Source organism: Cygnus atratus, chromosome Z, assembly GCF_013377495.2.
Source record: "Cygnus atratus isolate AKBS03 ecotype Queensland, Australia chromosome Z, CAtr_DNAZoo_HiC_assembly, whole genome shotgun sequence".
Classification (NCBI taxonomy): Eukaryota; Metazoa; Chordata; class Aves; order Anseriformes; family Anatidae; genus Cygnus; species Cygnus atratus.
In genome coordinates, this window is record NC_066396.1 from 17784303 (window position 1) to 17801224 (window position 16922).

Sequence of the window (16922 nt, forward strand, 5' to 3'; positions counted from 1 at the left end):
AAATATGTCATTGTTCCAGTAGCACACAGCAAAAACCCTAAGGGGCTGACTCTGCTACAAAGAAGCTGCATTTAAAATCTTTCAGGTTATAGTCATGAGTATTACACTACCAGTAATCTAAATAGTACAACAAGTCAGCTCACATTAATGCAAAATAACTGCATTTGGATAGCTCTGATTGTAGCTACATCGGTGATAAACCTTACCAGGGCCAGACCTTCCTATACACATCCGGTTATCTTCACTGCAATCTAAAATTACATTGTTTTCTGCCAGTCCCATCTCTTGCACTCATATACTTTATGGCTACACACTAAAAATTCCATAGTATCAAATCAATGGCTAGCAAATGTGACATCCATCTACAAGGGCCAGAAGGAGAATCTGGGAAACTACAGGCCTGTCAGTCTGACCTTGGGGCCAGGGAAGCTCATGGAGCAGATTAACTTTCGTGCCATTATGCAGCACATAGAAGACAACCAGGTGATCAGGCCCAGTCAGTATGGGTTTACCAAAGACAGGTCCTGCCTGACTGACCTGATCTACGACAAGGTGACGCACTCAGTGGACATGGGAAAGGCTGTGGATGTGGTCTACCTAGACTTCAGTAAGGCTTTTGACAACATTTCCCACAGCATTCTCCTCAAGAAACTGGCTGCTCAAGGCTTGGATGGGTGTTTGCTTTATTGGATTAAAAACTGGCTGGGTGGCCAGGCCCAGAGAGTTGTGGTGAATGGAGTTAACTCCAGATGATGGCTGGTCACTAGTGGTGTGCCCCAGGGCTCAGTACTGGGGCCAGTTCTCTTCAACGTCTTTATCAATGATCAAGGGGAGTGAGTGCACCCACAGTAAGTTTGCAGATGACACCAAGTTAGGTGCCAGTGTTGAGACGCTTGAGAGTAGGAAGGCTCTGCAGAGGGATCTGGATAGGCCAGACCAAGGGCTGGGGCTGAGGCCAACTGTATGAGGTTCAACAAGGCCAAGTGCCGGGTCCTGCACTTGGGGCACAACAACCCCATGCAACACTACAGGCTGGGAGATGAGTGGCTGGAAAGCTGCCTGGCAGAAAGGGACCTGGGGGTATTGGTCAATAGCCAACTGAATATGAGCCAGCAGTGTGCCCAGGTGGCCAAGGCCAACAGCATCAGGGCTTGGAACAGAAATAGCTTGGCCAGCAGGACTAGGGAAGTGATTGTCCCCCTATAGTTGGCTCTGGCGAGGCTGCACCTTGAATACTGTGTTCAGTTTTGGGCCTGAACTACAAGGACATTGAGGTGCTGGAGTGTGTCCAGTGAAGCGTAATGAAGCTGGTGAAGCGTCCAGAGAACAAGTCCCATGAGGAGCAGTTGAGGGAGCTGGGGTTGTTCAGCCTGGAGAAAAGAAGGCTCAGGGGAGACCTCATTGTACTTCACAATTACATTAAAGGAGGTTGTAGCAAGGTGGGGATAGGGTTCTTCTCACAGGCACCCATCACTTAGGTTTGGTATTAGGAAAAATTTCTTTACTGAAAGGGATGTGCAGCATTGGAACAGACTGCCCAGGGAAGCAGTTGAGTCACCATCCCTGGAGTCTTCAAGAAATGTGTAGATGTAGAACCTAGAAGCATAGTTTAATGGTGGACCTGTCAGCACTAGGTTAAATGTTGGACTAGATGATCTTAGAGGTCTTTCCCAACCTGAATGATTCTGTGATCAAATGTCCCTAATCTTAAGGCACAAAATTCCATCTTTCACAAAGTCTTAGCGTTTTGCACAACTGAAAACCAGATTCCTTATATACTGACTTGTGTGTATTACTTCTTATATGCAAAACTGGGGCACAACAAAAGCTTGTGTATTAAAGAAACGGTACAAAAATGCATCTTGAAACCTATAGTTAAATACCTCAACTTTATTACCTTTTAAAGGTAATAAAGCGTACATAATTCATATAGCCTCAGAAAAGCTGAATCCTACCTTTTAAGTCAACCTTTCTGCTCTCATTTACAATTCATTTTTCACAGGCAGTCTTTGGTGTGCCAACGGTTTTAGAAATATATTTACCTCTTTCCCTCAAAGCAGTGGAAATATAACTTTTAAAACAGAACTGCTAACAAAATATATCAGGATACTAACTTTTGTAACACTTTGTAAGATCAAACTGTGTGGTTGGTTGGTTTTGTTTATTTATTTATTATTATTTATTTTAAGAAAAAGAGTCACAAGGTATTCCAAGAAACAGTAATTTATTGTCATTCACTTATTCTTAACTCATTCTCCAAACACCTGCACAGGACAACATTTAATGGAAGAGCCCAAAATTGAGTTTTCAAAGCTTGGTGCAGAATAATCATTAGTTTTAGTAGTTTTCCTCTTTCCTGTGGTTTTGATGGAACAAAGGAGTGTGATATATAGTCTATAAAACTACAAATTCCTTGAACAGCTACAGGAAAAGTGAGCTGAAAGAAAAGACAGGATTTTAGTTTAATGTTTAATAACTTAAAAGCCTCACTACTGAGTCCAACAATTGCAGTTTCATGGGTTACAGCAGAAGTGAGTACCTGTATTTTGCAGTAGATGGAGCCCAGTGCAGCATGGCTGTGCTTCCCAATGGCTGCCCACCCTCACAGCTGTCCCTCTGCTGCCATCTCCTGGGTAGGTGTTTCTTCTATCAGTTATGTTTTCATATTACATTTTCATAATATTTATCAATCTAAACTTCTCTTGAGAACAGGACAAAATGAAATTTCGTTTTGAGGCAGGAAACTTTAAAATTATTCAATGCTGATATACAGACATCCTGCCAGACAAAGGGAACAGAGTATTTGTATGCTGCCAGCCAAGAACAAGACGTTTCAGGACAAATTTGCACTCTGAAGATGCCTGCTTTGCACCCAGCACACACCTTGTCTTGCAGATCACTACACAAGTTACAGATTTACTCTCTGGTGTACAGTGTATGCTACCAGGAACATCTGTCTCCACGTGGAGCCAGCATCTCTACAGCATGCTGTGACACAGCTGGAAGAGCTGCAGTAGGGTGGGATTTCCTTCCATTATAGCCAAGGCAGAGAAACAGCTGGACTCATCCCAGAAAGCTAGGACTGCATTTTATATCGATCTGCAGCTGCCTGTCATTCGGCTTACAGACCTCATCAGAACACAAGGTAGTTTCCATCCATCAGCCTAGTTCTGTGAAAACAGGACATGTGCAGCCACATCTTTCCCTGACATGCAGTCAGAAGCAGCTGGGGTTCATCCCCCAGCATGGAAATTTGGAAGCACTTTCTGGGTCGCTCCAGACATAGCCTGAGGCAGTTATCTTAGAGGAGAGTAATTTGTCTTCTTCAGATAATATCTTCCTAGCAGAGAGGTAAGCCCTTCAGATGGACCCTGAACAAGGAGCTCAGAGTGTGTACTTAAATTTCAGTGAGATGCATTTTACCTCTAATTATGCACATCATCCCTCCTAGGGGCTTTTCCATTTCGCTTTTAGATGCCAGCTGAGGAACCCAAAGTTACACAATACTGATGCATCATTGTTCCAGAACAAAGCAGTACTTGCCTCATGCACAGCTAGGGACACAAAATGACATTTCATTGTTTTGACCATGGCAGTGTACACACATTGTAACACTCAGTTGTGACTCAGTACAACATCTCTTCCATTCATTGTTCCTGGTCACTGCAGGGAAGTACAGCATTATTCTTTCTCTTCTTTTCTGCACCCTCCTCCCCAGCTGCCTTGCTGATGGGGAAGGTGCACTTAAGGTCACTCTGGATAAATCTTCCAAGTGAATACAGCACTAGAGAAGTACCAGTGCAAGACGGTGATTAAGTAAGAATTGCCCCCACCATAGGGCTCCAAGTACGATTTAACTCCTAAATACCAATTCTCCTGCATCAAAGCATAGCTATAGTAAGCAAGCACTGCTCAGGTTTTACTTCATTCATAAACCACAAGGCAAGTTAGCCATTTGTATGAAATTAATAAACTAATTAGTTGCAAACACTAAACAAATTAACGTGAAAGAAACGAATACCAAAAATAGGAAACTATTTGTGTATTAGTTTTTGTTTTCTTTCTTTTTTTCTTTAAGAACTGAAAGAATTGCTAGTCTGAGGAAGTGATGTGTAGTCAGGATTCTGTAAAATTCTCAGCAAAATGACACTCAAATAACAGAGGCCTTCTCTTCAATATCCAAAGCAAAGAAAAAGCAACCTTGAACTTGCTCAGCTCTGCCTAGATAATAGGGCCCACATGGTTTGGAAGCTGCATATGTGCATGCACGCAAGAAGCAGCTGCTGGCCTGCAGAGGAAGAACTCACTCACTTCCATTGTGGGAAAACGCAGCAGTAAGCTAACAGGCAGTTTAACCATGCCTCTACCTGAAGTTGTGCATTTCACTGGATTTTACTTAACCTAGATACAGTAACCATCACAAAGTACTAAAACTGATTGAGATCACGGGAGAAAATATGATCATTGCCTATTTTTCTTGTTTTATTTTGTGCTGCTAGCAGCCTTTTGAAGACTTTTACTGCATACACAATGAAAAAGATTTATACAGCTGACGCTTAAAAGTGTGTCATGATATATAAGCTTTAGCAAATCATTTTACTTCTCTTTACCCCACTCCCCTTCCATTATATCTATCTTATCTACATCAATAATGATGACAAGATAAACCTGCCTCTTAGTGTTGGTAAAAATGCCATACACGATGACACCTTGAACTCTTAGCATCTAAACTCTATCTTGGTTCAGAACAGTAAGAAAAAGAAAATAATCTTACTCCTATGAGCAGCCCATTATTTAGAGAGGAAGCACAGGCATACTATAATTCTTACTATGTCAGTCTTTTTTTTTTTTTTTCTTTAAGTAGGTTTCAAAACAGTAATGAAAGTAAAACTATTAAAATCATAAATGTGAGTTTAAGCTATGCATATATAAACTGCAAAAAAATCAAAAGATTTCAGTTTTCTTTGAACAACTAATCCATTTTCATGACTTTGAATCCTAGCCTGTCTAAGGTTAAACTACTAAAATTAATTAAACCTATTCTTATGTCCTTTTTTTCTGCATCACCACAAAATTACACAGCCAAAAAACCTCCTTCAAAATTAATCACGTCTAGACATCATTAAATAATTACAGGTTTACATGTTATAGCTAATGCAAGTTTGTTGCTGGTAGAGTATTAAAATTAACTTTGAATCAAGGTCTACACGTATTTTTTTAATGTAATGGACTTTTATCAGCTGCATGTTTCTGTGAGACACAGCTACTGGAAAGTAACCGCTACTAAGAAGTTAATAACTCTGGGGTATAGTTTATATTTTCTTCCCTGTCTGTACCAACATTTTTAATCTACTTCAAGTAGCTTTCATGTTACAAGAACTTCAAAATAGCATAAAGCTTGCAAACTGACTCTGCAATCACATAAAATTAAACTGTGTTTTTTTAAGATAAAAAATAACCCAATTGTCCTGTTGTGACCTCTCATGCAGACAATGAACAAAGACTAAAAACACAAAGGCATTAAAGGAGTATATATCACAGAGGACTAAATGACTTGCAACCAAGAATGTTAGGGAAGAGAGTTTTAAAAATGAACTCCATGCTAAAAAGCACAAAGAGATGATTTCAAAGGAGAGACAAGAACATTTAAAAATCCTGATTATTACTCATTTTATACAGTCTTAATTAAACTATTCAGATTGCAATGTCTATTACAACTGTTTAAAATCATATAGATTCAATAATAAGAACAACTCAAAGCTACACCAGTACGTTCATCAGGAGCAGTAACACTTTATTTATGAAAGAGTACAGTTATTTTTCTGAATTTGCCCAAAAGCATTCCTTGTTTTCTTTCCAAGAATATTCGTCCTCATAAATCTCCTGCAAATACAAACAAAGAATGGGAAATATTGTGGGAGTCTGCTACATACAGCAGCAAGCCAGGCCAAACAACTCAACAGCCATCCTGCTATTATTTACTGATCACATCAGGACTACACAGTACTTAGCTGGCAAACAGAAAGGGGGGCGACATCCTTAGAAAACACTGACTTATATGTGGGCAGATGCTGAACCTTAGGCTGAACCTATTAAATTTAGAAGGACCCATCTAAGCTGAGGTTACTTAAAGAAAGAGATCTAGAAGAAAAGGATGTAAAAGCTCTAGAGTACAGAGTGTTCACATCTGAAATACTGCCCCTTTTAAATGATGCCATGTTAACCTGCTATAACATCATTTTTAGGAATGAGAGTATGTAAATGTATATAAAATGATGATGCTAAAAAAAAAAAAAAGACACTAATACCCAAAATACAGTTTTACATTTTCAGGACAGACTGGACTACCCAGCAGCAGTCCAGTCCCAAGCAGCAAATAAAGCAGTGTTCTGAGCCTGATTATTCTTTCTGAGACCACAAAACTCCAGCCTCCTGAAGGAGGTGTCAGAAAAGTGGAGATACTGAAGACAGTGTTTTACAATGAGCAGTAACTCTGAAAAGCACTGTTACCACATACCAAGTTTTGACTAGGATAGAAGGCAGAGGTAATGTTTGTTACTTCCATGGAACATTGTGGTTATACAACATGGTTCTTTCTAGACCTGGGCTGGTCTCTTCACGCATTGTTGTGTCCCCATATGAGCTTTGGGACCTCTGCACATCCCTCCATTGTGTGCTGTTGCTATGCTTACGTGCACTGTTGCTTAATGGTTCGTGCTTACTCAAGGCCATGGGGAAAAAAAGAAAAATGCCACTTTTACTTGCAAACTGCAATGCTGTCCAATGCAGAGCTGACTCAAGGCTCTTCCACAAGCCTAGACAGAACCAAACTTTGCCACCCAAAAGTGAGCTCAAGACTCTTTCAGTCCGGCCCCAGGAAGGAGTCAAGATGAAGAGTAGCTGGGAGATACAGGCAAGAAAGGACCTTTCAGGTGCCTGATATACCACAAACAGCCTGGTTGCATTAAAGGAAACTTACCACTGCTAAAAAAAGCACCCCATCAGGAGCAAATGCAGCACATAATGCTTCAGCTCATTCCCACAGAGCCAGCAGCAGCCTCCAGCCCAGCTGTCTAAGACTCTGGCACAGGCTGGAATCAAATTTGTCCCAAACATACCTTTTTCCATATTGGGACGAATGCTTTTAAGGTGTTGATGCAGTACGTTACAGCCTCAAGGGATTCTGTTCTGTGTGGAGATGACACTGCAATAATTACACTTGCTTCAGTTATTGGAACCACTCTTGGGAGAGAAGAGAAACAGCAGCCTTAGCTAATGCTTAACATCAAGAGCACCCAAAAGTCATAGCCATGTCACGTCAGTATTCTGGCCACATGCTCTCCTGACTCATTCATACTGAGCAAGTGTCAAGCCATGTCCAAAAGATTATGCACTTTTAAAGAGAAAGAAAACCACAACCAAAATCAATACCAGATGTGGGAATTCCATACTTCAGAATAAATAAAACCAGCCTTATGCATTTTTCTTCCATTATTATTTTAAAAAAAAGTCTATGGAATTTAGAGGGGAAAATTGCTATCTTGCAACAATGCATAGGAAACTCAATGGAAGCTGGCTTAAAAATGAACAATAACAGGTCAGGAACAGCAAGGTATTATCTGAAACCTGAGAAATTATCTCAGTCTGCATAAGAATATGTGAAATAGGAAATTATGCACCTCAAACTACACAGATTTTGCAACACAACTTTTAATTTGAAATCAGAATTTGGCAGAAGTATGTTTTTCCATTTAGTGTGTCATTTTCTTCTAAACTAAGCTAACAGAAGTACCACAAGGTTTTGTCTTCCTCCTCACAAAGGTAGTATTCCCAAAAGCTGCCTTCTAATCCTCCCTCTATAGCAAGGCTCCATTGGAAAACAGCTCAGAGGAAAAATCTAAGCTTAAACACTTCGAGCTGCCCTTGAGAGAATCACTTTTTCTCTTGACTATAGAGGAAATCCAAAGAAACTGCCACTCAGGGCTAATATTAACCTTTGTGATCACACAAAGTTCCTTCTGGTGAGAGAAAAGTAAACAAACATTTGTAAATCAAATTTGCACACAATGCAAATCCTGATATTTTAGTCAGAAACGCGATGAACAGTGAAGGCTCAGGAGTACATCAGACACTAGTATTCCATTTTCTATACCCAACAAAACATGCCTATCCAAGACTAAAGGAACAACTGGAGGTTTTCCTACAAGCATGGCTGCCAATTATCATGCCTTTCCCTTTCCTCATATTCTAAGTTTTTAGGTTCTGTATGGCAAAACTTAAATCTGACAAGAAACTGACAATCTGCAGCACTGCAATAAAAGTACCAACTCAACTTTGTATCTTCTAAAAAAAAAAAAAAAAAAAAAAGGGGGGGGGGGGGGAGGGGGATGCAAAAAAAAGCCCTAACAGCATCTGCATTCCTGCAAGTAAATCTCAATTCCTTCTCTGTACTCTCAAACCATCACACCAGGATCGAGATTCTGCAGGTTCAACGGGTTCCAACAAATAGTACCAGTAAACACATTTCAAAAAACAAAACTTAATTTCTGAAACTTATTTCTGCAGTAAGAGCTTGATCCTGCAGCAAGAGTTTGATCCTGCAGCAAGTTTTGCTGCCTTGTATCTCACAGACTCCTGCATATCCTGAAAGTATGTAAGCACGCCCAAGAACCAGACAAGGATTAGTACACCATTTGCAGAAGGATGGGGCCTGGACATACATACCCAAGTCTATGGTGCATTGCAATATGTTTGACTGATGGCCATTTCTGTCTAACATCTCTGCAGATTTTCTTTATTTCCATCTCTGCCATTGAAGTATATGCTTCATACTCTAAGTGAATCACTTTTTTCCCTTCAAAATTATTTCTTGTAGTACCTAAACACAAATAGTTATCAACCAAAAGCAACAATAAATACTAAGTAAAACTGAGGATCTCCCACTGTGGCCAAGGTCAGCACTGTGCAAACGCAAAGGCTTCCCCTAATCATGCCTGCGTAGAGATCATTCAAACAATACAAATCTTTAACATACAATGATGAATTTAGTCTAGAGATTATACAAGTCTGCAGTCTGTAATGCCCAAGCCTGGGACATCTTTTGTGTTAACTACTTAAGTGTTCAGTATTTAGAAGCCCAGTGGGACTTAGGTTTGAGCAAAAAGAGGGACATTAAGCAACAGGACAGAGCTATCAGCCTTGACCTTCAACACTGGTAGAACAGTACTTCGCCTTCAACCAATCACAGAATCATAGAATCATTAAGGTTGGAAAAGACCTCCAAGGTCATCTGGTCCAACCATCCCTCCAAGGATGAAAAGGAGGAAAAGACCTCCAAGGTCATCTGGTCCAACCATCCCTCTATCACAAATGTCACCCACTAAACCATGTCCCTAAGTGCCAGCTCGAACCTTTCCTTAAACTCCCCCAGGGATGGTGATTCCACCACCACCTTGGGCAACAACTGAGATCTGAGTTGCAGCAGCTTTCACACAGGTGAGGGCCTACGGTTTGCAGAGCCACAACTTCCCACTTCCCACCACAAATAAACTGTGTGGATAGCAGAATAACTCCCAAGCAGTCCTGCCCTCCAGCACCGCTGTTCTGTTCAGCCCTAGAAGACCCACACCAGCAGGAAAGCTTCTCACCGCTGAGTCCCAGTGCAACTGTTTAAGAGTTGCCATGGTCTTGTTCTAAATAATTCAGAATGAGTTTTCTAAATGTCCTGGGTTCAGTCCAGGAATTTATTTATTTAAGAAGCACGAGTCTGGTGTGTGGGACAATCTGGGTTCCATTTATTAAGACTATTAACACACCAGAGATCCAGCTATGAAACATTAAACTCACCAATGAACAGAGACACTGCCCCACAGTTTGGTGAAATGACCAGCTCTGATACTTCATCTACAGACAGTTTTTCAGGCTTGAGCTTGATAAAATCTTTTGGCACATCTTCGCTTTCATCCATGGCTGACTAGAAGAGCTGAAACCAAATAGACCCTGATGTTGTTTTTGGCAATAAGAGCATTTGCCGACTGCCTTTTATCCAGCAGTGATGCCCCAATTTATTCAGAAAACATGCACCATCTAGTTACTCACCAAGAGACCAGTCTCTATGGCAAATTCACTTCTCAGCAGACTTGCTGAGAGAATATCAAGTGCAAATACCATGGAATGACCTCTTTCTAATGCATACGGGCTCCTTCCCTGCAGGAAAGTCTGGTTCATTCGAATGAAACAAGAACTAGTTCAAGGCCTTGGCTTAACAGTACAGTCTACCAGCATGGACCACTGTGCTAGAAAATCTGTGGTAAGATTGTCAGCCCCTTCTCCCTGTCCTATCCTGAAATCAAACAGTTTAAACCAGAGATTTTCATAAACACAGAGGTTGTTGGATTCCAATCCAAAGTTTTTTTTTTTACGCTCCAGGACATTCATCGAGTCTTCATCCTATTGGCCTGTTTCAGTGACATTGGTGCCACTTCTTGCTGCTCTGTGTGGAAACCAGTTATCAGTTTGTCTACGAATGAGGAGGAGAAGCAGGCTGAGCAGCAGCAATGGAACAAGCTGCAGTAAATACAGAGACTGGCACTTGAAAGCATGCAAAGAAATGAGATATTCTAAGGATACCTGATCCTTTGACAACCACAAAAAAAAAGAAGTGTTTTTAATCAGCATTTTTTTATATCACCTTTACTGTTAAAAAGTGGTAGGACATCTTTCATTATTATCTTACACAGACAAGCTGGGTACCTACTGACAGCCAGAAACAACTACTAAATCATAACAAGACCTAAAAAACAAAAACAGAACAATGCCTGACCTCGCTGGCAATTTTCTTCCATTTACTGCATACATGTTAATTATTTATTTATGCAGCACCTTATAGTTTCTGGTCAGCACAATGATTCTCTCCAGCAAGAAATACAAGTTATGCTTTTTCCAAAGAATATCAGAGGCAGATGGGGAGAACTGTACATCATATCTCTGGATCTAAATAAAAAATACAAGAAGATTACACAGAGTCCTTGAGATGTTCTAGCTCAGGATGATCCTCCACAGGACATTCTCCTAAGTCAGAAGTGATACCTACCTAACAGAAGTTGCATAAATTCAGCCTCCACTAATTGGTGGGATGATGGCAACCTCGTCTCCTGTCTGCAGGACCAGGAGCTGATCTCCAAGAAACACGTACTCCTGCTGAACAGCAAAAATCACTTGATCCCGGATGACAGCAAGCCTGGAGGTGAATGGCAGGAGAACAAATAGGTTTCTAAATAGAGTGCTTGCATTTAACAATGAGATGTCATTAAACAACAAATTGGTGCACAGTCTAGGGCAGCTGAAGTAAATACTGCTGAGACTTAAGCAACTCTGCTTCCAGTATACTTTTAAAAATATCATACATCATGAACACCCACCTCCTACTCTTGGATTTTTTTGTTGCAGGTAGAAAGAAACCAATTAAGTAACATTTTCAGAAGTCGGATATTGGGGTTTGTCATTAGCTTGTATAAACTACATCAAAATTGGCCAATTTAAACCAGACTCACTTTAGAAGCTTCTAACAAATAAATAGGTAACTCAAAAGCATACAAACTATCTGATTTGGGATTAGAAGGACACGCTCCCCCAGTTCAGTCTGGCTGGACTGCACAGCAGAAACAAGTGTTGAGAGATTCTGTTCTTGAAATTTCATGAAGCTTCAGTGGTCAAAGTATTTCTCTTGTGTAACCTCACTGATTATGAGGCTTTTGGTCTTTTGCACTTGCAGGCCTGAAATTTGCTATTGATAAGGGGGTGACAACAGTGCTAAGAGGGCAGACAGGGTGTGTTTTCTGGCATATCTTCTGGGTTTTTTTTGGCCTTCACATCTGTGAGATGTTGGTGTGAGAGTCCACAACTCTGGATACCATGAAGCAGGGACCTGCTTTCACAACCAAGAGCAATTACACAGTGAGTATGAGGACAACACCAGTAAGACACCAGACAAGTATGCCAATATTTTACTTTAGCAGATGCACACATAATAACGGTATTGTTTGAGACTACAGAATCTGGCACAGACAGCGGAGAGCTGTATTGCCTAGAAACCAGCATGCATGCCAAAAGGGTACATGTAAAAAATCAGCTTATTTCCTACCAGCCAGATAGACAAAAGTGGGCAAGGCACTGGCTGAGCAAAACACAGTAGCACTGACTCAGAAAACAGACTGAAGGGAGGAACTGTACAAGAGTAAAGCAAGTCACCAAAGAACTGAGTGCAACTACAGAACTAAAGTGCCCATTAAAAGGATGGTTTCTAAGTAATGTCACTTGCAAGTGAATTCATTGGGGAAAATGGGTAGAACAGAAGAGTATTGTCAAGTGTGCTCAAGCTGCAGTTTGAATATCCATTAGCAATGTGAATAGAAGTCTGTGGTCAGTGCCCTACAATTATGTTGAGTTTTTCCAGAAAAGCTAAGAACAGAAGCATTTTCCAAGAAGGCCGCTGTGAAGTAACTGCACATGCAAAATGTATGGCTCCAAATCATCTTTCGCAACAGGGTGAAGTTGACAAACTTTTGCAAACTGACCAAAGGTGCTGCTGCTTCTGACACCAAGTAATAGACTACAAAGTAAAATATACTCATTCCTTACTGCCTCCTCCTCCTCCACAAAAATGCACTTGGTCACATTCTGCATGAAGAAAAGTCCCCTGCTCTAAAATCTTGTTAAGAGCTGCTCCTTTGGAAACAGCTGCCAATGCTAAGAAGTTGTTTGTTTTTTTTTTTCCCATATCCTTTGAGATCTAATAAAGAAGCACTGTGCCTAAAGGAAGACTTTGGATCCTAAGTCCAAAGTTATGGAAACCCTGGTACATTCAACTGTAAATCCTTAACACCTTAACCTCTGTTATGCCTTTTTTTCTTTATTATTTTTTTTTCTAAATGACATTGCACCTTTGTGCATCAGATTTACTCCTGGCAGGACTGAGCTCATTCCCTCAGCCTTAACCTGAGATGGCCATTCTGCTGCCACTCCCAGGAAGCACAAGATCAGACTCCCTATGAAATGCAAACAACAGCGCTTTTTCTTTTTCCAAAACAGAGCAGGCCAAAAGTGTGAGAGAGACTGAAAGTACTTCTTCTGTAAGGGTTGAGTGGCTGGACGCCTGAGCCTGGTCTTCAGTTCCCTTCTTCAGCTGCCTTCCAGAGAGTGCTGTAAACTCAGATTAACAGCTTGCAGTACAGTTAAAGGTAAGTGATCAAAACCACTTGCTCATTGTCATAAACTTATTTATTGCCCTGGCTGGGCTGGACCCCTTCCCGTGACACTCAATTTTCTCCACAGACGCTACCAGAACCTAGGCATTCTGTCTTTATTCACAACAGTTACTTCACACTGGTTCAAATGGAGAACAGGACTGACGCCTAGCTTTCAGGTACACATACCAGATCTAGCCTTTCTTAGTGTTTATGTAAAGCCACTCACTGGAGATTACAAGAAGAAAAGTTCACTTCTGTTATGATACCAAAATACTGATATTTGTTATAGCTCAACCCTAAACGCTGAACCTGTTTCAAAAGAACAAAACAAAAACAAAACAAACAGAAACACCTCACAAACGTTACACGGTGTGCACCTCAGCAGCGCCTTCCCCAAATACCTTGGATGAATCTTAACAATTTCTTCCCAGAGCTGCAGGGAGGTGATCCGCTGCGGCACAGAAACGCTCTCGGAGCGCAGCCCCGCCAGCTCAGCGCTCCTGGCAAAGTACAGCACCGTGACCTGGGGGGAACACCGTGCGGGGGGGGGGGGGGGGGGGGGGAAGAAGTGTTTTTGTAACCGAGCGCGGCCCCCTGCCTCCTGCAGGCCCGCCTCGAGGGAGCCCCGGCCAGACGGGAGGCCGGGGCCCACTCCCCAGCGCTGAGCCGGGGCCAGCGGCACTCACCTGGCAGCGCATGGAGCCGCCGAGCCCGGCCGGCACAGCCTCGACCTCACGCCGGCGCCTGCGCCCGGGAGAGCGGCGCCGGGTCGGGCCCGCCCCTTGCGGCCTGCGCCTGGAGTGTGGCGTGGCCCGGCTCCGGGCTGCTAGGCCGGGCCGTGCAGGGCAGGGCGGCCCCACGCCGGGGCCTTTACCCCGCGGTGAAAACCTCCGGGGAAGACGGCCCCGAGGTTGCTTCGGAGGGCGGTGGGGGTGCGCGGGGCGAGAGGCCGCGGTGGCCGGTGTGCACCCCGTGCACGGGCCGTAGCTCTGGAGGCAGACCCCCAAAAGGCAGATTTGGGGATAGGTTCGGTCCCTGCAATGCGTGGGGGTGTCTGCACGTAGTTACAGGAGTCATGCATCCACTGCACGGCACACGTTGTATGTAAACTGTGCGAATGTGGCATAGGTATATGTAACATATGAAAGCCAAAAATCCATTAAAACGTTGATAAAACCTCACTTAGAGTACACAGACTGCCTTGGCACAGCATCGCCTATCTCCCTGTGGACAATGGAATCATTAAGGTTGGAAAAGACCTCCAAGATCATCTGGTCCAACCCCCCACCCACTAAATTGTGTCCCTAAGCACCACGTCCAACCTTTCCTTGAACACCCCCAGGGATGGTGACTCCACCAACCTCCCTGGGCAACCCGTTCCAATGCCTGACTGCTCTTTCTGAGAAGAAATGTCTCCTAATTTCCAACCTGAACCTCCCCTGGCACAACTTGAGGCCATTCCCTCTAGTCCTATCACTAGATATCTATGAGAAGAAGCCAACCCCCAGCTCCCCACACCTTCCTTTTAGGTAGCTGTAGAGAGCAATAAGGTCTCCCCTGAGCCTCCTCTTCTCAGACACACAGACACAGATTTCTAGGTTGGAAGAGACCTCAAGATCATCGAGTCCAACCTCCGACCTAACACTAAGTACTCCACTAAACCATATCGCTAAGCTCTACATCTAAACGTCTTTTAAAGACCTCCAGGGATGGTGACTCCACCACCTCCCTGGGCAGCCCGTTCCAATGCTTAATAACCCTTTCGGTAAAGAAGTACTTCCTAACATCCAACCTAAAACTCCCCTGTCGCAACTTTCGCCCATTCCCCCTCGTCCTGTCACCAGGCACGTGGGAGAACAGACCAACCCCCACCTCGCTACAGCCTCCTTTAAGGTAACTGTAGAGAGTGATAAGGTCGCCCCTGAGCCTCCTCTTCTCCAGGCTGAACAAGCCCAGCTCCCTCAGCCGCTCCTCGTAAGACTTGTTCTCCAGACCCCTCACCAGCTTGGTCGCCCTTCTCTGGACTCGCTCGAGCACGTCCATGTCCTTCCTGTAGCGAGGGGCCCAAAACTGAACACAGTACTCAAGGTGCGGCCTCACCAGAGCCGAGTACAGGGGCACAATCACTTCCCTAGACCTGCTGGCCACACTGCTTCTTATACAGGCCAGGATGCTGTTGGCCTTCTTGGCCACCTGAGCACACTGCTGGCTCATATTCAGCCGACTATCAACCAATACTCCCAGGTCCTTCTCGGCCAGGCAACTTTCCAACCACTCATCTCCCAGCCTGTAGCTCTGCTTGGGGTTGTTGCGCCCCAGGTGCAGGACCCGGCACTTGGCCTTGTTGAACTTCATACAGTTGACCTCAGCCCATCGGTCCAGCCTATCCAGATCCTCCTGCAGAGCCTTCCTGCCCTCGAGCAGATCGACACACGCACTTAGCTTGGTGTCATCTGCAAACTTACTGAGGGTGCACTGGACGCCCTCATCCAGATCATCGATAAAGATATTAAAGAGGACCGGCCCCAGTACCGAGCCCTGGGGGACACCACTTGTGACCAGCCTCCAACCAGATTTGACTCCATTCACGACAACTCTCTGGGCCCGGCTATCCAGCCAGTTTCTAACCCAGCGAAGCGTACGCCAGTCCAAGCCCCGAGCAGCCAGTTTCTTGAGCAGAATGTTGTGGGGAACGGTGTCAAAAGCCTTACTGAGGTCAAGGTAAACCACATCCACAGCCCTTCCCTCATCCACCAAGCGCGTCACTTTGTCATAGAAGGAGATCAGGTTCGTCAAGCAGGACCTGCCTTTCATAAACCCATGCTGACTGGGCCTGATCGCCTGCTTGCCCTGCAAGTGCCGCGTGATGACCCTCAAGATAATCTGCTCCATGAGCTTCCCTGGCACTGAGGTCAAACTGACAGGCCTATAGTTCCCCAGGTCTGCCCTCCGGCCCTTCTTATAGATGGGCGTCACATTGGCTAGCCGCCAGTCATCTGGGACCCTCCCCCGATAGCCAGGACTGCCGATAAATGATGGAAAGCGGCTCGGCCAGCTCCTCCGCCAGTTCTCTCAGTACCCTCGGGTGCATCCCATCCGGCCCCATCGACTTGCGCACATCCAAGCTCCTTAGCAGGTCGCCAACCATTTCCTCATGAATAGCGAAGGCCACATCCTGCTCCCCATCCCCGTCCGCCAGCTCAGGGCACTGGGTATCCAGAGAACAACCAGTATTGCCGCTAAAGACTGAGACAAAGGCGGCATTAAGCACCTCAGCCTTTTCCTCATCCTTAGTAACTAGGTTTCCCCTCGCATCCAGTAAAGGATGGAGATTCTCCTTAGTCCTCCGTTTCGCGTTGATATATTTGTAAAAGGATTTTTTGTTGTCTTTAACGGCAGTAGCCAGGTTGAGCTCCAGATGAGCTTTGGCCTTTCTAATTTTCTCCCTGCACAGCCTCGCTACATCCTTGTATCCTCCTCAGTGGCCCGCCCTTTTTTCCAAAGATTATAAACCCTCTTTTTTTTGCTAAGCACAAGCCGCAACTCTCTGTTGAGCCAGGCCGGTCTTCTTCCACGCCGGCTTGTCTTTGGGCACGTGGGGACGGACCGCTCCTGTGCCGTTAAGATTTCCTTCTTGAGGAGCGCCCAGCCTTCCTGGACTCCTCTGCCCTTCAG

The 16922-nt window shown here is 44.0% G+C and overlaps 2 protein-coding genes across 8 annotated transcripts; both read right to left on the minus strand.

Moving 5' to 3' along the window:
* Positions 1-5769: 5769 nt before the first annotated feature.
* LOC118260102 (molybdopterin synthase catalytic subunit) lies at positions 5770-9982 on the minus strand. The gene is made up of 4 exons (XM_050716148.1): positions 9847-9982; positions 8725-8878; positions 7119-7242; positions 5770-5883 (listed from the first exon to the last, which is right to left on the minus strand). The coding sequence occupies exons 1-4, from the start codon at positions 9965-9967 to the stop codon at positions 5815-5817; spliced, it is 468 nt and encodes a 155-aa protein (XP_050572105.1). The 5' UTR covers positions 9968-9982; the 3' UTR covers positions 5770-5814.
* Positions 5770-14055, minus strand: LOC118260103 (molybdopterin synthase sulfur carrier subunit-like). 7 transcript variants are annotated; one of them, XR_007709217.1, is made up of 7 exons: positions 13934-14055; positions 13649-13770; positions 11093-11239; positions 10099-10206; positions 9847-9982; positions 7119-7242; positions 5770-5883 (listed from the first exon to the last, which is right to left on the minus strand). XR_007709217.1 is itself a non-coding variant. In XM_050716149.1 (4 exons), exons 1-3 carry the CDS (start codon positions 13943-13945, stop codon positions 11113-11115), a joined length of 261 nt encoding a protein of 86 aa, XP_050572106.1. In that variant the 5' UTR covers positions 13946-14055; the 3' UTR covers positions 10832-10992; positions 11093-11112. The 7 variants fall into 7 exon arrangements, 1 of the variants encoding a protein (XP_050572106.1); XR_007709214.1 differs by lacking the exon at positions 10099-10206 and adding an exon at positions 10882-10992; XR_007709216.1 differs by lacking the exons at positions 9847-9982; positions 10099-10206 and adding an exon at positions 8725-8878 and having other exon boundaries at positions 7119-7204.
* Positions 14056-16922: the final 2867 nt, after the last annotated feature.